The sequence below is a fragment of the Pyrus communis genome, chromosome 11 (assembly GCF_963583255.1).
Source record: "Pyrus communis chromosome 11, drPyrComm1.1, whole genome shotgun sequence".
Taxonomy (NCBI): domain Eukaryota; kingdom Viridiplantae; phylum Streptophyta; class Magnoliopsida; order Rosales; family Rosaceae; genus Pyrus; species Pyrus communis.
Window position 1 is genome coordinate 2,601,764 of NC_084813.1, and position 25,292 is coordinate 2,627,055.

The window sequence follows — 25,292 nt, forward strand, 5'->3', positions numbered from 1 at the left end:
CCATTCTACTACAATTGTCAAACGAGGGTTTAATTTGAGTGTCAAGTAAATCTCGCATCAAATTTTGGCGCCGTTGCCGGGGATTAGCAACTTTGCTAATCCTTTGTCTTTATTTTTATATTTTTTTTTTTTTTTTTTTTGTTTTTTCGTGCATTCTTATTTTAGATTCTTAGTTTGTTTGTTTCCTTGTTTTTTAGGTACTGTGTATGACTCGTCGCTCTCGGCCTATTATAGAGAACATCTCCGACTTTGACGGTGATTTTGAACGCACTTTGAGGAGAACGAGGAGTCAACAAGAGCCACCACAACCTCCACCACAACCTGGGCTTGAAGAAGACGAAGTAGGTGTAGAAGAAAAGCCCACGGATCAGATTTTTGAAGAAGAACAAGCCATGGCAGCAGATAATAGAACCATCAAGGAGCTTTCGGCCTCAGGTTTGGATAATGCATTGCCTCTTTGTATCCAATACCCCACGGCTGCAGAGGGGAAGACTGAGGAATTTGAACTCAAATCCAGTTTGTTACACCATATTCCGAAGTTCCATGGCTTGTCTATGGAAGACCCCAACAAACACTTGAAGGAGTTCGAGGTGGTTTGTTCGAGCATGACCCCCGTCAATGTGGATGGGAGTATATTGAAGATGAAGGCCTTTCCATTTTCACTTATGGACAAGGCCAAAGATTGGCTCTACGAACTAGCCCCGGGAACTGTGACTTCGTGGGAGAGTATGAAGCGTGCTTTCTTGGAGAAATTCTTCCCTACTTCGAGAGTGATTCTCCTACGGAAGAAAATTAGTGGTATTCAACAGAATCATGGTGAGACGTTCCCGGCTTATTATGAGCGCTTCAAGGGCCTTGTAGCTTCATGTCCCCAACATCAAATGAAGGAGGAACTTCTCCTTCAATATTTCTATGAGGGCCTCCTTCCTATCGAACGTCAAATGGTTGATGCATCAGCGGGAGGAGCATTGGTGGACAAAACACCAAGGGATGCCAAGATTCTCATAGCCAACCGAGCGCTCAACGCTCAACAATATGAAGGAGTGGGCCAAAGGGAAGCCCCACGGCAACAAAGTGTAAATGAGGTGAGTGCTATTTCTGAAATTCAATCACAACTTGCTAATCTTACTTCTCTTGTTTCTCAGGTTGTGATTGGTCCAAAAGCACAAGAACACCAAGTTTGTGGCGTGTGCTCAATTCAAGGGCATCCATCCGACAAGTGCCCTCAACTAATCGAGAATGGTGGGTGGGAATCTGCCAATGCAATTGGTTTCCAAGGACAAAATCAAAACAACCCATACTCGAACACTTACAATGCCGGATGGAGGGACCATCCAAACTTCAAATGGAGGGAGCCACAACAAGCTGCCCAACAAGGAGGATTTAGGCCAAACCCCCCTGGTTTTTATTACAAGCCGTATGCACCCCAACAATCCCAACAACCTTCGGCATCATCTCATTCAGGTACGTCTTTGGAAAGTAATCAAGCTATGCAATTACTAACCTCTATTTCGCAGGGGTTGCAAAATCAAAACAACCGAATAGAAAATAACGAGAAGGAGATGATGGATATGAAGAAACAAATAGGGCAGATTTCTGAGTTCCTTGGACAGATTAGAGAGCAAGGAAAGCTTCCTAGCTCAACCACAGTCAATCCAAAGGGAGGATTCGAATCCGCCAAGGCCATCACCCTAAGGGGTGGAAAAGAAGTTGGGACCGAGCCAAACAATCCCAAATCTGCCCAGAAAGTAGATGAAGAGACGACACAACCTGAGGCAGATCACCCTAACTCGGCCAAATCAGGTAATTTAAGTTCAAATTCATGTACTTCACGTCCTAATCTGCCCAATGTACCTTTTCCTCGCAGGTTCATGCAAGAAAAAAAGGAAGAAAGCGAGAAGGACATTCTTGAAACGTTCCGGAAGGTGCAAGTGAACATACCGCTTCTCGATGCAATCAAACAGGTTCCAAAGTATGCTAAATTCCTCAAGGACCTATGCAATACAAAGAGAAGAAGGGCAAACAAAGAGGTAGTGAAGGTAAGCGAGAATGTGTCCGCTGTTTTGCAACGTAAACTGCCTACCAAGTGCAAAGACCCCGGTAGTTTCACGATTCCTTGTGTGATTGGACATAATCGTTTTGAACATGCCATGCTTGATTTAGGTGCATCCATAAATGTCATGCCTTATTCTATTTATGCATCTATGAATTTGGGTGAATTAAAACAAGATGGTGTAATTATACAATTGGCTGATCGTTCTAACGCGTATCCAAAAGGAGTTTTGGAGGATGTGCTTGTGCAGGTGAACCATTTAATTTTTCCGGCTGATTTCTACGTCCTAGACATGGAGGATTCAGCCCATTCTACATCTTTGCCGATTCTCCTTGGTAAGCCATTCATGAAGACGGCCCGAACGAAGATTGATGTATACAAAGGCACCTTGACAATGGAATTCGATGGGGAAGTGATTGATTTTAATATTTCTGAAACTATGAGATATCCCGTTGATGACCATTCTTGTTTTTCCATTGATGTTATCGATTCTTTGGCGCAGGTATACCTTGAAGAATTGAACGAGGACGCCCTGGAAACAACCATCACTAAGGCCATAGAGCGCAAAAATGAAGGATTTGGGCCAATGCAAGGCCATGACAAGGAGGAGGAATTCTTTGCAATAGGTTCTAGTGAAGAAATAATTGAGGTTGTGGCAGCCCTTGAGTCATTGCCACAACAATATGGTAAGGTTCCACTCTCACTTTCAAATTCAGTTTCCACTAAGATGCTACCTTCTGTTGTTCAGGCACCATCGCTTGAACTTAAGCCGTTGCCGGACCATTTGAAGTATGTGTTTTTGGGAAAAGGCGAAACATTGCCCGTCATCATTTCATCAAGTCTCACGGCAATGGAGGAGGAGAAGCTTGTGAGGGTGCTGCGAGAGCACAAAACGGCCATAGGGTGGACTTTGGCCGACATTAAAGGAATAAACCCTACCACATGCATGCACCGTATACTTCTTGAGGAGGGGGCTAAACCAACTCGAGAGGCTCAACGCCGTCTCAACCCTCCGATGATGGAAGTGGTGAAGAAGGAAATAATCAAGCTTTTGGATTGCGGAGTGATCTACCCTATCTCCGATAGCCGTTGGGTCTCTCCAGTTCAAGTCGTTCCCAAGAAGTCCGGAGTAACTGTTATCAAGAATGATGAGAATGAGCTCGTGCCTACACGCATTCAGACTGGATGGCGCGTATGTATCGATTACCGGAAGCTAAATGCCATGACTAGGAAAGATCACTTTCCTTTGCCATTCATCGACCAGATGCTCGAAAGGTTAGCCGGTCATGCTTTTTACTGTTTTCTTGATGGATACTCTGGATATAACCAAATTGTGATAGCCCCGGATGATCAAGAGAAGACCACATTCACATGTCCCTTTGGAACATTTGCTTATCGTCGCATGCCATTTGGCTTATGCAACGCACCGGCCACTTTCCAAAGGTGTATGGTAAGTATATTTTCCGATTTTGTTGAAAAGATCATTGAGGTTTTCATGGATGATTTCAGTGTATTTGGGAGTTCATTTGATAATTGCTTGGATAATCTGACCTTAATTTTGAAACGATGTGTTGAAACTAACCTTGTCTTGAATTGGGAGAAATGTCACTTTATGGTGAAACAAGGTATAGTTTTAGGACATATTGTTTCAGAAAAAGGAATTGCAGTAGATAAATCGAAAATAGACCTTGTACGTCACTTACCCTCTCCTACTTCGGTTAGAGAGGTACGTTCGTTTCTTGGCCATGCAGGGTTCTATAGGCGTTTTATCAAGGACTTCTCCAAGATGTCCAACCCTCTTTGCCGATTGCTTCAAAAAGATGTGCCATTCAAGTTTGATGAAGAGTGTAATTCGGTATTTAACCAACTCAAGGAGAAGCTAGTCTCGGCCCCCATTATTGTACCTCCAGATTGGAGCCTTCCGTTCGAGCTCATGTGCGATGCATCCGACTATGCATTAGGAGCTGTTCTAGGACAAAGAAGAGACAAGCGGCCGCATGTCATATACTATGCATCTCGGACTCTCAATGATGCCCAATTGAACTACTCCACGACGGAAAAAGAACTTCTAGCTGTGGTTTTTGCTTTAGATAAATTCCGTTCATATTTAATTGGTACTAAAGTAATCGTTTATTCTGATCATGCAGCTTTGAGGTACTTGCTCACGAAAAAGGAAGGAAAGCCGAGGCTTATCCGTTGGATTCTTCTTCTTCAAGAATTTGATATTGAAATCCGGGATAAGAAAGGAAGCGAGAATGTAGTGGCTGACCATTTAAGCCGAATGATCCACGAGGAGCATGAACATGCCGTACCTATCCCTGAAACTTTTCCCGATGAGCAGCTGCTATCCATTGAGGTAAGTGAACCATGGTATGCAGATTTAGTGAATTACTTGGTGGCTAAAAAAATTCCAAATGAACTAAACAAGCACCAACGTGATAAGCTTAAAAATGATGCACGTTTCTATGTTTGGGATAACCCTTATTTGTGGAAGTATTGCTCAGATCAAATTGTACGTAGATGTGTGCATGATTCTGAATTTCACTCAATTCTAAGCTTTTGTCACACATATGAATGTGGTGGTCATTTTGGCACACAACGCACTGCCCTCAAGGTTCTAGAGTGTGGTTTTTATTGGCCGACTATATTTAGGGATGCTAGAACCTTTTGTATGTCTTGTGATCGTTGCCAACGAATGGGTAACATAGGTACCAAGGACCAAATGCCGCAAACCCCTGTCTTTAATGTTGAAATTTTTGATGTTTGGGGCATTGATTTCATGGGCCCTTTCCCTCCATCTTATGGTTTCACTTTTATCTTACTAGCCGTTGATTATGTTTCTAAATGGGTGGAAGCAAAAGCCACCCGTACTAACGATTCTAAGGTGGTTGCAGATTTCGTGAAAACTAACATTTTTGCTAGGTTTGGAATGCCGAGAGTAATCATAAGTGATGGAGGGTCTCACTTTTGCAATCGGACCATTGAGGCGTTGCTAAGAAAGTACCATGTCAACCATAAGGTCTCTACACCTTACCATCCTCAAACAAATGGCCAAGCCGAGGTGTCTAACCGAGAAATCAAAAAAATTTTGGAGAAGACCGTTGGACCAACAAGGAGGGATTGGAGCTTACGTTTAGATGATGCACTGTGGGCATATCGTACGGCATACAAAACACCCATTGGGATGTCACCTTTTCGGCTCGTCTATGGTAAGCCATGTCATTTGCCCGTAGAGTTAGAGCACAAGGCACATTGGGCCGTGAAGATTTTCAACATGGACATAGATGCAGCGGGAGTTCATAGGAAGCTCCAATTGAATGAACTTGAGGAGATTCGGAATGAAGCCTATGAGAATGCCCGGATGTACAAAGCCAAGACCAAAGCATTCCATGATAAAATGATTCGAACCAAGACCTTCACAGTTGGGCAGAAAGTGTTACTTTTCAACTCTCGCCTACGGTTGTTTCCTGGTAAGTTGCGTTCTAAATGGATTGGCCCGTTTGTTGTTACTAATGTTTTCCCTCATGGTGCAGTGCAAATCAAAAGTTCAAGGACGCAGCAAGAATTCAAAGTGAATGGGCATCGGTTGAAGCCCTATTACGAGATGTTTGAGGAGCATGTCGTGGAGGAGGTACCCCTCCATGCCGTGGAACCTAGTCAAGCTTAAACGGAGGTACCGTCCGGCTGCAAGACGTAAAAGAAAGCGCTTCGTGGGAGGCAACCCATGCATCCGAATAGAGAAGAACTTGGAAACCCCTTTAAGAGACTTATTTTTATTCCTTTCTTTTTCTTTACTGCCTTTACTTTGCTTTCTTTCTCGTATTTGTTTATTTGCTTGCTCTGTTGTGACTTTCTGCTTAAAACATTGAGGACAAAGTTTGATTTAAGTGTGGGGGGGTAAACAATTTGTATTTGCATGAATTTCGTGGGATTTATTCACCTTTCACTTAGAATGTGGTTTCTTGCTGTTTTAAGCGTTTTTAGAGTGTTTTAGTGTGTTTTATAGTGTCTTGGTATAAAACTCCGAAAATTTGATAAAAATTTAAAAAAAAAAAAAAAAAAAAAAAAAAAAATCTTTTCTTTGTTGCTATTTCGTTTCTGCCTTGTTAGGTTGTTTAGTTGTTATTGTTTGTTTGTTTATTAATTGTGTGAGTCTATGATTGTAACATTGAGAAAATGTTTGATTTATTGATAGGCAGTGCTAAACAAAGAAAGATGATGCTTCATAAAGGTTGTTTGCTTGAGGCCCCACTACGTGGCTTTACTCTTGAAGCGGAAGGCGTAGGAACGGAAGGCGTAGGAACAGAAGGCATCGGAGCGGAAAGCGTAGGAACAGAAGGCATCGGAGCGGGAGGCATCGAAGATAGAGCATTCCAGGCCTCAATACTTGGCCAAGCGCTGGATGAGCCAGGAAAAAGGTGCCTTTGGAGGAAAGACGAGAACCGTTGACGGTCACTGTGAATCCGACCTTCAGACTCTTGCAGCTCATCAAGCTTCCTCTTCATGCCCGTCGAATAGTTGTTTGCAAGCACGTGCAAACTTCTATTCTCATACTTCAGCTGCTGGATCTCCTGCTTGAGACTTTCCACCTCTGCCATCAATGATTCCACCTGACGGGTGCGGGCAAGCAGGCGTTGGCCCATGTTGGACACAGAACTCGCACACTGAACACTAAGTGCGAGGGACTCTTGAACGGCCAACTCATCGGACCGTCCTGACAGCAGCCTACTATCTTTCGGAGTGAGGAGGTTCCTAGCTACTATTGTAGCTGTTATGGCGTCCTGCATCACGGAGTCTTCACCTGTGAGAGGACCGTTAGAAGAAAAGAAAGAAGGGCGCCATACGTTACCTTGACGCGGCGCGCCCGCATCACTGCTAAGGCTCAATTCCAAGCTAAGGTTCGATGAGTTTGCCATTTTTTCAAAAGTGTTCAAGGGGTGGATGGAATTAATTCTCAAAGGGCCGGAGTCGATTTTTCAAGAATGGGATTTCTTCAGAGTGTATTTGTTGGGGTGATCGATAGCTCCATAAAAAGCCATGGCGACGCGTCCACCGATTCAGAGATCCGGATTTTCCTCCGCAAATTTCGACGACGCATTCGCGGCTTTTCAGAAAACGCGCTCAGCTTTGTCAAAAGATATCTGACAAAGCTGATAACACGTGGAGGCCATCATCTCAATTACACGTCTTTAGCCGACAAGCGCAAAGTTCGGCAACGCTTTCTCTGCTTTTCAGAAAACGCGTGCAGCTTTGTCAAAAGAGCCGCACCCGTGACTACTTTTGCCATGCAGAAATCGAAGAGCCGTTCGTTCAGAAATCGAAGAGACGTCTGTCGACAAAGGGTAAAAAAGCAGTACCACCACTTTCTATTCAGAAAATCCCTATATTTGTCGACCTTCATCTCTTATGGCAAGGCAGACTTGAAGAAAATGCCCACCAACTCTCTCTCACCTCTGAGGGCGCACTCCCAGCAAAGCCTTTTGAATTACTAAAAATTTTCTTCTTCCCCAAAGATGATACCAGACGCCTGGAGTAAAGATGACCCAGGAGGAAATGCATGTGCTGATTCATGCACCGCTTCTTCAAAAGCAAAGGTATCTCATATCATAAAGGTCAAAAGCAAAAGTATCTCATATCATGCTCTTTCCCTGTCTTTTTCTTTGTCCTTGTTCTTACTCGCATGGCAAAGTGAAAGAAGCAATCAGCCGGCACTTGGAGTCAGTCTTCCGATCTTGAGCCAACTGCCTGAAACCTATTCCTGATTGCTTACCTAGCGTTGCTCTCGAGTAGTCATCTTCAACGGTTGATACACTTCCAGAGAAGGGACCACTCCTGCAAAGATTGAACAAAGAAACAGATAAAGGGGGAAAGCTCAGACCTTCGGGGGAGACCAAAAGAACCATCCTGCTGCCCAGTTCAAGAAGTAGCACAAAGGAAAATCAACGATGGGCAGAAACTGATGCGAGATTTATACGCACACAAATTAAACCCTCTTTTCGTCAAATTGTAGTATATGTATAAGTAGGGATCGTTCTGGACCGGGGATTAGGAGGGATTGTTAATCACTTGGATTTGACTCAAAAACGTAAAAACACAAAATAAAATACTATACTAGACTCAAACATTGCAAAACTAAACTTTAAAACACTAAAACAAACCAAAAGACTCAAACAGTACCCAAAGCACTCGAAACTAAAAAAAACACTTTCTGGGCAGTTTTGAGCACCTTGAGTACTTTGGACGAATTTGGGAAACAAAATGAATCAAAATACTTATAAGCACAAGCTAAATGTATTTCTAACTAATCTAACACTTTAAAATAAATGGGGGATTGGTTTTCGATGAATTTAAACTAAATGCACAGATTCTAATTAAAACAGATTATAAAAACGAAATTGATAAAATAGAATGATGAAAAACTAGTTAGAGGGTTCCTTATCCACACATGAACATAAGCATATAATTTGACTCCCAGTTATGACTTCAACAAACGATGAATGACAATGCTCCAAGTTAATTAGGTCCGCTTAAATTAACCTTCAGATTTCCCTAGATTCATTGGATTGAATGGGATACGCATTACAACCAAATTATTCCTAATCAAAGTCTCTCACATGGAATACGCATGATAGAGACATTCAACAAAGATCATTAAGTTCAACGGAAATCATAAACATCGACTAGGCATTCATAACTATGGGATACGCATGTTAATCCAGCCTAGGGTTTACTAAACACAATCGTGACTAGCGATTTTTACTACTCATGAATATAAGTTCATAACGATTAGGTGAAATTCCCTTATATCCTAGCATCAAGTTTTAGGCATGCAAATTAAGTGTCGACCCTCAACCCACATACATAAACAAGTTCTTAATCAAAACAGGAAAGTAACCCACATCTAAAGTTCATGAATTCATAACTGGAGTAAATCAAATCATAACCAACATATGTCCATGGCTTCAAATTCGCTTCTAACTAAAAGAAATTAGTTTCACATGTTTAACATAATTGAATAACAAGTTAAATTAAACATGAAAACAGAAACAAGAAAAGAAAGAACAAATGGATGGAATTGAATGGATGGAAAGTTAGCTACGGGGTTCATCTCCACATATGTTATACTTGCATAATAAAACGATTTCCAATTGCATTTCAACAAATCATTAATTCTCAACGCCCCGGGTCAATTAGGTCCGCTTAAATTAACCGTCAAGTTTTCCTTAAGTTAATGAATTGGATGGGTTAGCGCAACGCAATTCACAACATTCTCCAAAAGTCCTTTACGTGAAAAGCACAATAAAGATACAATAAAAAATCATTAAGCATCATGAAAACTTTAAGTGTTGACGAGGCATTCGTTACTATGGAATACGCATGAAACTTATGCCAAGAATTCATTTAACGCGATTGTTTATAAGCAACCTCCACTACTTGTGAATATAAGTTCGTAACTATTAGGTGAAACTCACTTATATTCTAGCGTCATATTCATGCATGAAAATTAAGTGTACACTCTCAATAAACATACATAAATAAGTTATCAATCAAACGGTTAAACAAATTGAACCACAACTTATGAAACGCAATTAGAAGTAATCAAATCAAAATGCAAGCATAAACATATATTTCGAATCACCCCCTAGCTAAAGGGGGTTTAGTTTATTATAACTTTGAAATCAAAGAAACACCTAAACATTCCAACAACTCAAACTTGAATTGTATGAACGTTTAGGCACTCTTCTCTTCCATTCCTCATACGTACAAAACAAAGAGAATTGAATTTAAACTTTGAAATCAAAGAAACACCTAAACATTCCAACAACTCAAACTTGAATTGTATGAACGTTTAGGCCCTCTTCTCTTCCTCTTTATTGTAGCATAAGGTCTAAGGATAGTTGGTTTGGGGGAATGGAAGTGTGGAATGGAGTGAGGAGTGATGGAAATGGAAAGATGGTTTTGGATTCTAAGGGGACTCACGGCAAAGAGAAGGAATGGAAGTGTTTGTGGTGTGTTGTGTATGAAATGAGATGTGATTTTTGTGTATGAATGCATGGGTTTTTATAGGGGGAATGGGAGAATATGTGGGTGATTGTTTAAGAGTGAATGTGGTTGTTATGATTGAGAGTGCATGTGGATGAAATAATGATGGAAAAAGAGCTAGGTTGTTGGTGTGTGAATGCATGTGTTGAATTGGTGGTGCAATGATGAAAGAGTAAGTGCATGTGTGTGTGAATGGTGAATGGTGGTGCAATGATGAAAGAATAAGTGCATGTGTGTGTGAATGGTGGTAGCTAGGGTGAATTATGATGAATGCATGTGGAATAAAGATGGAGAAGGTGGTGTAATGATGAAGGAGTAAGTGCATGTGTGTGTATGTTTTGTTTGTTGGTTAAAGCTTGTGTTTGCATGTGAATGTTGTTTGTGTGAAGTGTGTGTGAATGTGCATGTGTTTTAAAGAATGAATGGTGGTATAATGATGAAGTGTGATGAGTGATAAGTGTATGATATGTTGAGTGATATGTTGAGTGGTAAGTGAATGATAAGATAAGTGATAAGTGAATGATATGTTGAGTGATAAATGAATGATATGTTGAGTGATAAGATAAGTGGTTATTGATATGTAGATGAATGAATGATATGATAAGTAATAAATGAATGATAAGTGGTTATTGATATGTAGATGAATGAATGATATGATAAGTAATAAATGAATGATAAGTGGTTATTGATATGTAGATGAATGAATGATATGATAAGTAATAAATGAATGATATGTGGTGATGATAAGATAAGTGTATGATATGATAAGTGGTGAATGAAGGAGTGGAATGTTGGAATGTTATGCACGACTAAGGATATAGGAAAGGTTTAAATATCCTAAAACTAAAGGGAACAAGGTTCCAACACTTTGGTCTTCAATTAGGTTTTCAATTTCGTCCAACACTTTGGCTCCAAGCATAAGCTTTCCATCCTTAGCCCAAAAGTGCTTCAAACGTCTCCAAAATGCATCTTTTTACTCCTTTAGCCCTTTTGGCCTACAAACACACGAAAATAGCTTAAAGTACTAAAATAACTAAAGAAACATAACGTAAATGCACGAGAACAAGCCATTTAAGTCGCATGAATATGCTCCTATCAAATACCCCCACACTTATCTTTTGCTAGTCCTCGAGCAAAACAAAACAAAAGAAACCAGAAACAAAACAAAACGAACAAGTAAAACACAACCTAAACCTTCCAACAAACGTCTCAGGGATTTCCAAAGCACATGACAAGTTAAAAATCATTATTCCCACAGATTTTAGCCATCATTACACTTAAGTACATTCTTAATCATAGTCACCACATACTAGTTCACAATTAAACATTTAAAACACATTTCGAATGCAGTAACATGCCTTAGAGAAATTGCTCAAATCCTTACAAGATATGCACTCGTTTTTCACACAGATTTTCTGACTACACACCCTACACTAGTTATATGTGAGAAGATTGATGTAAACATGTAGACGAACACTCACATATGTTATAACAAGGAAAGCATTTTCTGGATTTACGATAATGACATGAATATGATCTCATGAATGGAATGCTACTACTTAGAATGAGAACCAGTGATTCCATAAGCTCATATCAATTTCAAACTCCACATTATTGAACACATAACGATCAAGATAGAAGTCAAAGGGGTGTAACGGGGCTAAAGGTGTTGGCTAACAATGAAAGGTGAAGGATAAACAAACATTCTTAAAGCAATAGTGAGCAAAGTATTGAATTAGGCACTTAGAATTCCCTTAAGAACGCAGAAGTCAACTTTGAACACCCAAGGGAAAGTCACACAAAACTTAGGGCCATATTCAACTTTTTTGGACCCTTTCTTCAACCATCAACGCTCGTGAGTTCATTCTTACTTATTTTCACTCCTTTTTTTTTTTTTTTTCTTTTTTTTTTTTTTTTTTTTTTTTTTTTTTTTCTTCTTTTTCTTTTGAATCTCAAAACATACATATAAACGTAAGAACAAACTTTTACTCCCCCACACTCATTTTCTTGCATAATGTACTCAAAAGGAATTCATTTTAGTCATGCTCACTATCAATTAAGAACAAGGGTGTGGACTGTCCTACACTAGGCTAGGTGAGGATAATGTGGGTAAACAAAGAATAAAGGCTAAACAAGGCTCAACGGGGGTAAAACTTACAACATATACGAAATATGGGAAGTAACGCTATTTGGCTATGGTGGCAACTACACAACTTCATCTTGATATATGTTATGCAATTCAATGTCATGCTTTGAATGAAATGGATATAAGTTCTAGCATTTAGTTCTATCATGATACAATTGCATTCTAAGTAGCAGCCAAGCAAGGAATAATGAGATCATGCAACAACTTTTAGAAAACAAAGAATCACAGAAAATAACTCTCCAAAGAAGGTAATGGCTCGAGTCTCACAGGGTTGTAGCGTTTGTTTGAGTTCCTTCCTTCAAGCATGTTACAAAAACGAATTTTTCTTTTATGATTGCATGTGAAGTCATACATTATAACCATAACTAAGCATAAACCAAGAGTAAATCAAACTTTTCTCTATGTTTATAACTCTTTTTAACAGTCATGCAATTACAAACCAAATCCTTATCATTGTGTTGGAAGGTACCCTAAGACACAAACTCACAAAAACGACTCAAAACACTCTTTTTAGGCTTTTCAAAACAATTTTTCAAATTTTTATGTGCTTTTCGGAGTTATAAAAACAAAACATACTAAAACACTCTAAAACAACTTAAAAACACCTTAAAACAGCAAGGAACAACATTTGAAGTTATGGGTGATAAAATCCCACGAATTTGCATTAACAACATTAGTTACCCCCCCACACTTAAATCAAACATTGTCCTCAATGTTTTAAGCATAGATTCACACAAAACATAAGTAATCACACAAACAACAACTAAACATACTAAACATGGCAGAATGTAATTAACAAAGAGAAGAGTTTAGGGACGCAAATCTGGTTATGGAGTGTAAATTCCCTCTTCTCTTTGTTGATTGCATTGAGGCTTGATCTTGATGATTCCACAGGCTTACTCTCGAACTGGTTTCCGCCCATCATTGATTTTCCTTTGTGCTACTTCTTGAACTGGGCAGCAGGATGGTTCTTTTGGTCTCCCTCGAAGGTCTGAGCATACCCTTTTAGTCTGTTTCTTTGTTCAATCTTTCCAATTCGTATTGAAAAGGGTTGGAGGATAACTCAGCCTATGTTTGTCTCCACATGCTTCAATGTATCATTTTCACTTGCCTTACTCGCTCCCCTTTGCAGAAGTGGTCCCTTCTCCGGAAGTGTATCAACCGTTGAAGATGACTACTCGAGAGCAACGCTAGGTAAGCAATCAGGAATAGATTCCAGGCAGTTGGCTCCAGATCGGAAGACTGACTCCAAGTGTCGGCTGATTGCTTCTTTTACTTTGCCATGCGAGTAAGAACAAGGACAAAGAAAAAGACAGGGAAAGAGCATGATATGAGATACTTTTGCTTTTGACCTTGATGATATGAGATACCTTTGCTTTTGAAGAAGCGGTGAATGAATCAGCACATGTATTTGTTGTGCTGTTTCCTCCTGGGTCATATGTACTCCAGGCATCTGGTATCATCTTTGGGGAAGAAGAAAGAATTGAGTATTTCGAAAGGCTTGGCTGGGAGTGCACCCTCAGAGGTGAGGGAGAGTTGGGCATTTTCTTCAGGTTTGCCCTGCCATAAAAGACGAAGGTCGACATATATAGAGATAATAGCAAGTGGTGGTACTTTTTACCTTTGTCGACAAACGTTTTGATCCCGCAACTCTGGCTTTTTGAAATAGTGGCGCCTCTTCGATTTCTGAGCAGGCGCCCCTTCGATTTCTGAGCAAGCGCCCCTTCGATTTCTGAACGACGCCCCTTCGCTTTCTGAACGACACGTGGTAGTGCAGATGCGACTCCTTTTGACAAAGCTGCACGCGTCTTCTGAAAAGCAGAGAAAGCGTCGCCGAACTTTGCGCTTGTCGGCTAAAGATATGTAGTTGCGGTGATGGCCTCCACGCGTTGTCTGAAAAGAAGAAATCTTTTGACAAAGTTGAACGCGTCTTCTGAAAAGCCGAGAACGCGTCGCCTAAATTACGCCGGAAATTCCGGCTTTTTGAAATGGTGGACGCGTCGCCTTGGCTTCTTATAGAGCTATCGATCACCACAACAAACATACTCTGAAGAACTCCCATTCTTGAAAATCGACTTCGACCCTTTGAAAATTTACTCCATCAACCCCTATCTTTGAACACTTTTGAAAAAAATGGCAAACTCATCGAACCTTAGCTTGGAATTGAGCCTTAGCAGTGATACGGGCGCGCCGCGTCAAGGTAACGTATGGCGCCCTTCTTTTTTATCTTCTAACGGTCCTCTTTCAGGTGAAGATTCTGTGATGCAGGACGCCACAACAGCTACAATAGTAGCTAAAAACCTCCTCACACCAAAAGATAGTAGGCTGCTGTCAGGACGGTCTGATGAGTTGGCCGTTCAAGAGTCCCTCGCACTTAGTGTTCAGTGTGCGAGCTCTGTGTCCAACATGGGCCTACGCCTGCTTGCCCGCTCTCGTCAGGTGGAATCGTTGATGGCAGAGGTGGAAAGACTTAAGCAAGAGATCCAGCAGCTTAAGTACGAGAATAGAAGTTTGCATGTGCTTGCAAATAACTATTCGTCGGGGATGAAAAGGAAGCTTGATGAGCTGCAAGAATCTGAGGGTCGAATTCACAGTGACCGTCAAAGGCTTGCGTCTTATCTCCAGAGGCACCTTTTTCCTGGGTCATCCAGCGCTTGGCCAAGTATTGAGGCCTGGAATGCTCTAGCTCCGATGCCTCCCGCTCTGATGGCTTCCGCTCCGATGCCTCCCGCTTCTATGCCTCCCGCTTCTGCGCCTTCCGCTTCTGCGCCTCGTAGTGGGGCTTCACGTAAACAACCTTTGTGAAGCTCCACCTTTCTCCATGTTTAGTATCTTTCTTTCAATTTTTTTTTTTTTTTTTTTTTTTTTTTTTTAACATAAATAAAATCAAACGGCATGGAATTTATCTTTGAATGGGCGGTGATACTTGAAATGATCCGGTAATAGTTTAAATTCCAGATTGGGTGCCTGAATCATTAACCACATGTTAGTATAAAAGAAAATTGAAATTCGGGGAGGCGGCTTACCTGTGTGCTCCAAAATGAACTCCAGAATAAACACCCCTTCGAAAGTTATGACTTGTCCCGTGTCATAAAATCCAACTTCCTTGGGAATTGTGGTTTCAAATTTGTCCTCTTTGATGCCTTCTACATCTTCTCCAGCCACTACCTTCTCTTGAATCATTCTTCTTGGTGTACAAAGCCCTTTGAAGAATTCAACACCATCTAAAACTTGCTGTGTTGCACCAAGAATTTGAATAGCATTTTGCACCTTTGGGAAGGCTTCCACGATGTCCTTTTTACTCTCTTCTTGGTTGGGAATCAAAAACCTGCTAGGAAAAGGGACATTGGGTGGAATAACATCAGAATAACATGAAATTGGGACGTCCTTACTGGTGGTGGGTGGTTTAGAGGGCTTAGGGGGCTGCGGCAAGGGTTGTTCTACCCTTGCCGTGTGCATGTCTTCTTCCTCCTCCTCAATTAGCAGCTCTTCATCCACTTCTAGGCTATGGTTGGACATTTTTAGGTCAGCTCCAACCTCCATAGCACTTCCCAAAGTGATAGCATTATGGATTTCAAAATCTTCCTTCGAGTTTTCAATAGTTGAGTTGGAAAGTTCACTTTGCTCTTGAATTTGTTTCATGAACTCCATAATCTGCCCAAATTGCTCGTCCAATTTACCCAACTTCTTGTCTTGATTTTGTTCGTCCTGCGTCAAAGAGGTTAGTAATTGAAAATTTTTATCATTATCCATGGACATACTTGAACTTGATTGGAATTGTTGTGGGGGAGGTTGTGGTGGCTGCATAGGTGTTGTATTGAACTCCTCATATGGTTGCCAATATGCTTCTTGTTGAGCCTCCTTGGCTTGATTTTGTGACCCCTGCGCCAAAGAATTTATTTCATTAAGAATTTGAATATAATCTACTGGCGAACTTGAATTTAATTGAGCATATTGCATATGAAGTTGTGGTGGCTGCATAGGTGTTGTATTGAACTCCTCATATGGTTGCCAATATGCTTCACGTTGAACTTGTTGATCTTCCCACCATATAGAGTTTGAATGATCCCTCCAATCTCTTTGTGGACATTGATTGGCTTGAAATCCTTGCCTATATGAAGCACCAAATGTAGGGACACTCTGCATTGTGGTCCTTTCGGCATACGGCGACAATTTAGAAGTAAGATTTGCCAATTGAGCTTGAATGCTAGCAAAATCCATATCTTACTTCTCTAGTACCTAAAATCAAAGAAAGAGAACTAAATCAAAAATCAAAAGTAACAACAAACAAAGAAAACAACACTAAGTTAGAAACTAAAACGAAAACAACTAAACCAAAAAAAAAAAAAAAAAAAAAAAGAAAAGAACCAAGGGATTAGCAAAGTTGCTAATCCCCGGCAACGGCGCCAAAATTTGATGGGTGGTTTATACGCACACAAATTAAACCCTCTTTTCGTCAAATTGTAGTATATGTATAAGTAGGGATCGTTCTGGACCGGGGATTAGGAGGGATTGTTAATCACTTGGATTTGACTCAAAAACGTAAAAACACAAAATAAAATACTATACTAGACTCAAACATTGCAAAACTAAACTTTAAAACACTAAAACAAACCAAAAGACTCAAACAGTACCCAAAGCACTCGAAACTAAAAAAAACACTTTCTGGGCAGTTTTGAGCACCTTGAGTACTTTGGACGAATTTGGGAAACAAAATGAATCAAAATACTTATAAGCACAAGCTAAATGTATTTCTAACTAATCTAACACTTTAAAATAAATGGGGGATTGGTTTTCGATGAATTTAAACTAAATGCACAGATTCTAATTAAAACAGATTATAAAAACGAAATTGATAAAATAGAATGATGAAAAACTAGTTAGAGGGTTCCTTATCCACACATGAACATAAGCATATAATTTGACTCCCAGTTATGACTTCAACAAACGATGAATGACAATGCTCCAAGTTAATTAGGTCCGCTTAAATTAACCTTCAGATTTCCCTAGATTCATTGGATTGAATGGGATACGCATTACAACCAAATTATTCCTAATCAAAGTCTCTCACATGGAATACGCATGATAGAGACATTCAACAAAGATCATTAAGTTCAACGGAAATCATAAACATCGACTAGGCATTCATAACTATGGGATACGCATGTTAATCCAGCCTAGGGTTTACTAAACACAATCGTGACTAGCGATTTTTACTACTCATGAATATAAGTTCATAACGATTAGGTGAAATTCCCTTATATCCTAGCATCAAGTTTTAGGCATGCAAATTAAGTGTCGACCCTCAACCCACATACATAAACAAGTTCTTAATCAAAACAGGAAAGTAACCCACATCTAAAGTTCATGAATTCATAACTGGAGTAAATCAAATCATAACCAACATATGTCCATGGCTTCAAATTCGCTTCTAACTAAAAGAAATTAGTTTCACATGTTTAACATAATTGAATAACAAGTTAAATTAAACATGAAAACAGAAACAAGAAAAGAAAGAACAAATGGATGGAATTGAATGGATGGAAAGTTAGCTACGGGGTTCATCTCCACATATGTTATACTTGCATAATAAAACGATTTCCAATTGCATTTCAACAAATCATTAATTCTCAACGCCCCGGGTCAATTAGGTCCGCTTAAATTAACCGTCAAGTTTTCCTTAAGTTAATGAATTGGATGGGTTAGCGCAACGCAATTCACAACATTCTCCAAAAGTCCTTTACGTGAAAAGCACAATAAAGATACAATAAAAAATCATTAAGCATCATGAAAACTTTAAGTGTTGACGAGGCATTCGTTACTATGGAATACGCATGAAACTTATGCCAAGAATTCATTTAACGCGATTGTTTATAAGCAACCTCCACTACTTGTGAATATAAGTTCGTAACTATTAGGTGAAACTCACTTATATTCTAGCGTCATATTCATGCATGAAAATTAAGTGTACACTCTCAATAAACATACATAAATAAGTTATCAATCAAACGGTTAAACAAATTGAACCACAACTTATGAAACGCAATTAGAAGTAATCAAATCAAAATGCAAGCATAAACATATATTTCGAATCACCCCCTAGCTAAAGGGGGTTTAGTTTATTATAACTTTGAAATCAAAGAAACACCTAAACATTCCAACAACTCAAACTTGAATTGTATGAACGTTTAGGCACTCTTCTCTTCCATTCCTCATACGTACAAAACAAAGAGAATTGAATTTAAACTTTGAAATCAAAGAAACACCTAAACATTCCAACAACTCAAACTTGAATTGTATGAACGTTTAGGCCCTCTTCTCTTCCTCTTTATTGTAGCATAAGGTCTAAGGATAGTTGGTTTGGGGGAATGGAAGTGTGGAATGGAGTGAGGAGTGATGGAAATGGAAAGATGGTTTTGGATTCTAAGGGGACTCACGGCAAAGAGAAGGAATGGAAGTGTTTGTGGTGTGTTGTGTATGAAATGAGATGTGATTTTTGTGTATGAATGCATGGGTTTTTATAGGGGGAATGGGAGAATATGTGGGTGATTGTTTAAGAGTGAATGTGGTTGTTATGATTGAGAGTGCATGTGGATGAAATAATGATGGAAAAAGAGCTAGGTTGTTGGTGTGTGAATGCATGTGTTGAATTGGTGGTGCAATGATGAAAGAGTAAGTGCATGTGTGTGTGAATGGTGAATGGTGGTGCAATGATGAAAGAATAAGTGCATGTGTGTGTGAATGGTGGTAGCTAGGGTGAATTATGATGAATGCATGTGGAATAAAGATGGAGAAGGTGGTGTAATGATGAAGGAGTAAGTGCATGTGTGTGTATGTTTTGTTTGTTGGTTAAAGCTTGTGTTTGCATGTGAATGTTGTTTGTGTGAAGTGTGTGTGAATGTGCATGTGTTTTAAAGAATGAATGGTGGTATAATGATGAAGTGTGATGAGTGATAAGTGTATGATATGTTGAGTGATATGTTGAGTGGTAAGTGAATGATAAGATAAGTGATAAGTGAATGATATGTTGAGTGATAAATGAATGATATGTTGAGTGATAAGATAAGTGGTTATTGATATGTAGATGAATGAATGATATGATAAGTAATAAATGAATGATAAGTGGTTATTGATATGTAGATGAATGAATGATATGATAAGTAATAAATGAATGATAAGTGGTTATTGATATGTAGATGAATGAATGATATGATAAGTAATAAATGAATGATATGTGGTGATGATAAGATAAGTGTATGATATGATAAGTGGTGAATGAAGGAGTGGAATGTTGGAATGTTATGCACGACTAAGGATATAGGAAAGGTTTAAATATCCTAAAACTAAAGGGAACAAGGTTCCAACACTTTGGTCTTCAATTAGGTTTTCAATTTCGTCCAACACTTTGGCTCCAAGCATAAGCTTTCCATCCTTAGCCCAAAAGTGCTTCAAACGTCTCCAAAATGCATCTTTTTACTCCTTTAGCCCTTTTGGCCTACAAACACACGAAAATAGCTTAAAGTACTAAAATAACTAAAGAAACATAACGTAAATGCACGAGAACAAGCCATTTAAGTCGCATGAATATGCTCCTATCAGAAACCAGTTCAAAAGTAAGCCTGTGGAATCATCAAGATCAAGCCTCAATGCAATCAACAAAGAGAAGATGGAATTTCCACTCTATAACCAGATTTGCGTCTCTAAACTCTTCTCTTTGTTAATTACATTATGCCATGTTTAGTATGTTTAAGTGCTTTTTGTGTATTTACTTATGCTTTGTGTGAATCTATGCTTAAAACATTGAGGACAATGTTTGATTTAAGTGTGGGGGGGTAACTAAGTATATTTGATGCAAATTCGTTGGATTTTATCACCTATCACTTCACATGTTGTTTCTCACTGTTTTAAAACTGTTTTAGTGTGTTTTGTCTTAAAAATTCGAAAATCCCATGAAAATTTGAAAAATTGTTTTGAAAAACCCAAAAAGAGTTGTTTTAAAGTTGTTTTTGTGTGTGTGTTTGTGTCTTAGGATACCTTCCAACACAATGATTAGGATTTGGTTTGTAATTGCATGACTGTTAAAAAGAGTTATTAACATAGAGAAAAGTTTGATTTACTCTTGGTATATGCTTGGTTATGGTTATAATGTATAACTTCACATGCAATCATAAAAGAAAATTTAGTTTTTGTAACATGCCTGAAGGAAGGAACTCAAACAAATGCTACAACCCTGAGAGACTTGAGCCTATAACGTTCTTTGGAGAGTATAATCTGTGATTTCTTGTTTTCTAAAATCGTTGCATGATCTCATTATTCTTTGCTTGGTTACTACTTAGAAGGCGTTTCATCATATAGTTCCAAATGCTAGAACTCATGCCCATTTCATTCAAAGCATGTTATTGATTTGCATAACATATATCAAGATGAAGTTGTGTAGTTGCCACCATAGCCAAATAGCCTCGCTTCCCATATTTCGTATATGTTGTAAGTTTTACCCCCGTTGAGCCATGTTAACCCATGTTCTTTGTTTACCCACTTTATCTTCACCTAACCTAGAATATGACCGTCCTTACCCTTGTTCTTAAAAGATAGTGAGCATGACTTAATTGAATTCCTTTTGAGTTACATTATGAAAGAAAATAAGTGTGGGGGAGAGAATGTTTAAGTGTTTTTGTTTTGAGATTCAAAAGAAAAAAAAAAAAAAAAAAAAAAAAAAAAAAAAAAAAAAAAAAGAAGAAAAGAATAAGTGATTGAAGAAAGGTTCCAAAACACCAATTCTGGGCGTAAATTGTCTAAATTCTCCCTTTTTGTTCAAAAGTTGAGTTTTCATTCAAAAGTGAATTCTAAGTTGATTAAAATGCTTTGCTCACTATTTCTTTAAGAACCTTTGTTTTCCATATCCCTTCTTTATCCACATACCCCAAGCCCCGTTACAACCCTTGACTTCTATCTTGAGTGTTGTGTATTTCAATTTGTGGAGTTTGAACTTGGTATGAGCTTATGGTGTCACTGGTTCTCGCGTCTAAGTAGTAGCATTCCATTCATGAGATCATATCTAAAATTGATTATTAACTCCAGAATTTGCGTTCTTTGTGATACATATATGTGAGTGTCGTTTTCATGTTTACATCAATCTTCTCACATATGACTAGATTAGGGTGTGTAGTTAGAAAATCTGAGTAAAAATTGAGTGCATATCTTGAAAGGAATTGAGCAAATTCTCTAAGGCATGTTACTACATTCAAAACATGGTTTTAAATGCTTAATTGTGAACTAGTATATGGTGACTATGATTAAGAATGTACTTAAATGTGAAGATGACTAAAATCTGTGAGAATGATGATTTTTAACTTGTCATGTGCATTGGAAATCCCTAAGACGGTTGTTGGAAGGTTTAGGTTGTGTTTTACGTGTTTAGTGTCGTTTTGTTTATTTGTTTTTATTCTGTTTTGCTCGAGGACTAGCAAAAGCTAAGTGTGGGGGTATTTGATAGGAGCATATTCATGCGACTTAAATGGCTTGTTCTCGTGCATTTACGTTATGTTTCTCTCGTTATTTTAGTCCTTTATGCTTCTTTTGTGTGTTTTCAGGTTCTAAGGGCCTAGGGAGCAAGAAAGTGCATTTTGAGGCCATTTGGAGCATTTTTGGGCATGGATTGGATAGCTTATCCATGGAGCCAAGAGGATGGACGAATTTGAAGGCCTTGTATGCACTTGAAGACACAAAACAATGGCTCTAGCCCAATCAAACACATTATGCCATACAAACCAACCTATTTTAGGCCCATTCTATGTACTTAAACCCTAGCCCTTTAAACTAATTCATTTATCACTTATCAAACCATTCACTTATCACTCACCACATATCATTCACTTATCACTTAACATATCATTCATTTATTTCACTTCCATACTCCTCTTAATTCCACATGCATTCTCACACATGCACATCATTCACTCACATTTCCACCATTCATTCTTTATTCCTTTCCAAACATCTCACATGCATTTCCACCTTCCTACTTCATCATTTCACCACATTCTCCCTCTTTAACTCACATGCATTCATCATAATTCACAACACAAAACAACTTCATTGCCATGGGTTCCCATTTCCTTTCCAAACATCTCACATGCATTTCTTCATTATTTCCTAACCCTACATGCATTATTTATTGCATCTTCACATGCATTCACACACACTTTACACATTCAAACCGTGAGCTCCCATTCCTATATGCCATTTTCAGATTTCCACCCACTAACCTAGTCATCAACACATGCACTTCCACCTTTCATCCACAATGATTCATGATTCATTCACTTTGCATCCTTTAAATCACATACTTTTCCATCATTAATTAGCCACTTGCATCTTAAACAAACAACCATATGTTCCCTCCACTACTCCTATAAATACCCTTGCATTCATTCATTCAATTCATATCTCATATTTCCATTCACAACACTTCACACAACACAAATACACATCCATTGCCGCAATTCCCCTTCCATTTTCTGTGCAGTTTTTCTCCTTCATTGCAGCCACTATCCAACCACTTCCCATCCCTCCAAAACACTTCACATAATCCCCAAAGCTCACCTTAGACCTTGTGCTACAACAACGAGGAAGAAAAGAGTGCTTAAACGTTCATACAATTCAAGTTTGAGTTGTTGGAATGTTTAGGTGTTTCTTTGATTTCAAAGTTTAAATTTAATTCTCTTTGTTTTGTACGTATGAGAAGGGAAGAGAAGAGTGCCTAAACGTTCATACAATTCACGTTTGAGTTGTTGGAATGTTTAGGTGTTTCTTTAATTTCAAAGTTATGAGGAACTAAACCCCCTTTAGCTAGGGGGTGATTCGAAACTATGTTTATATTTGCAATTTGAATTGATTACGTTTGGTTGGAATTTCATAAGTTGTGGATTCAATTCGTTTAACTGTTTGATTGATAACTTATTTATGTATGTTTATTGAGATTGCAAGCTTAATTTTCATGCATAAATATGACGCTAGAATATAAGTGAATTTCACCTAATTGCTATGAACTTATATTCACAAGTAGTGGAGGTTGCTTATAAACAATCGCGTTAAACGAATTCTTGGCATAAGTTTCATGCGTATTGCTTATAAACAATCGCGTTAAACGAATTCTTGGCATAAGTTTCATGCGTATTCCATAGTAACGAATGCCTCGTCGATGTTTATGATTTCCGTTGAACTTAATGATCTTTGTTGAATGTCTCTATCATGCGTATTCCATAGTTAGGGACTTTGATTAAGAATAATTTGGTTGTAATGCGTATTCCATTCAATCCAACGAATTTAGGGAAATCTGAAAGTTAATCTAAGTGGATCTAATTAACTTGGAGCATTGAGTTTCACAACTTATCGAAAGACCAACTGAGAATCAATTTTGTTTTGCAAGTGTAACATGTGTGGAGAAGAACCCCTTGGCTATTCCATCATCCATATTTTTATCACATTCATATTTACATTTTGCCTTTAATTATATTCTGTCTTTTTAATTTAATATCGTCCAACCACAATTTCCCCCCCCCCCTATTTTGTTAAATCTTAATCATTCGTATGTGTTTTAGTTTTGTATCTTTAAGCTTTTGGAGTCATAAACAATTGCAAATTCGTCTAAATCAAGTTCTAGCTTCTATTTGAGTCAATTTGATTGTTTTAGACAATTTGAGTTTTTCAAAGCCTTTCTGAGTCATAGTAGTCTTGTTAAGAGTATTTTAATTTAGTTTTTATGTTTTTAAGTCAATTTAGAAGGTTTTAGCAAGCCCTCCTAATCCCCGGTCTAGAACGATCCCTCACTTATCCATTCTACTACAATTGTCAAACGAGGGTTTAATTTGAGTGTCAAGTAAATCTCGCATCATGAATCATTGAACTATAAATATACGTCAAGAACCTTATAGAGAGGATCCCAATTCCCTAGCATAACAAAGGAACCCAAAGAAACCCAGAAAACATCACTCTACAAACTTAATATTTTTTATAATCTCCCTCTGAGTATTCTAGCCATCGTAAGCTTTATTGCCACCCTAGGAAACCCAGATTATCCATCAGAAAACACCATACAATAACCCAAGCTCCCTCTCTCTTTCATGCAAAACTGATGAACTTTTAGCTTCCACCCCACGCTTCTCTTGATAAAGTCATTAGTCTAATCATGCTATTTTTGAGTCATTAATCCAGTCGGGATATTTCCTAATACGTCTTAATTCTTTTGGGATATTCCAGGACTTTGGACGAATCCAAACCAAAAGAGATAAGAGGACACTCTTAAAGCCCAAGTCTATCTTGACCTAAAAGTCCCCCCAACATAAATTGGCGACTTAACTGAGGACCAGGTCGCATCTTGATTCAATGGCTCCAAGATCCAAAAGAAACGCTAGTAGGAGCAACAACGCCTCAGAGGCAAGCAAGAGGGCCAAGAAAACCTGGACGAAAACGTCATGCTAGACATCATCGTAGCCATTCATGCTTTAGGTGAAGCCCAAAAAGAAATTGTTGCATCTGTGAAGGAGTTGAAAAACTCAATCCCAAAGCAAAGTGAGAAGGCCAATAACAAAGATTGCATGCCAAAAAAATCTTCCCAAGAAGACTTTGCCACTGCTGCTGGCAAAAGTTCTGAGAAAATGTTATTCTTTGTCACTCAGGAAGACATCATTGATGTGCTAAAAAAAGAGTTGCATAGGAGTTCGGAGGAGTGGTGTCATATCCCAGTCTCGGCTCCGCTGTAGCATGATATTGTCCGCTTCAGGCCTCGGCCACACCTTCACGGTTTTGTTTCTGGGAACTTACGAGCAACTTCCTAGTGGATCACCCATCCTGGGCTTGCTCTCACCCGAACTCGCTTAACTTTGGAGTTCTAATGGAACCCGAAGCCAGAGAGCTCCTAAAAAGCCTCGTGCTATATGGAGGTAGGCTTGTATATATAAGGCACATCACCCCCTCTCCGTTGGTCAATGTGGGATGTTACAAGTGGAAGTATGTTCTTGAGCCACCATAACAGTCGGCTTTCTCCACATG

General features: G+C 38.9%; 1 protein-coding gene across 1 annotated transcript; it reads left to right on the plus strand.

Annotated features, from left to right (window-relative positions):
* Nucleotides 1–272: 272 nt before the first annotated feature.
* Nucleotides 273–2,546, plus strand: LOC137707734 (uncharacterized; the record flags this gene model as incomplete). The annotated part of the gene is made up of 2 exons (XM_068446644.1): nucleotides 273–1,001; nucleotides 1,839–2,546. Coding segments are annotated over exons 1-2 (1,317 nt in total), but the record flags the coding sequence as incomplete, so codon positions are not given.
* Nucleotides 2,547–25,292: the final 22,746 nt, after the last annotated feature.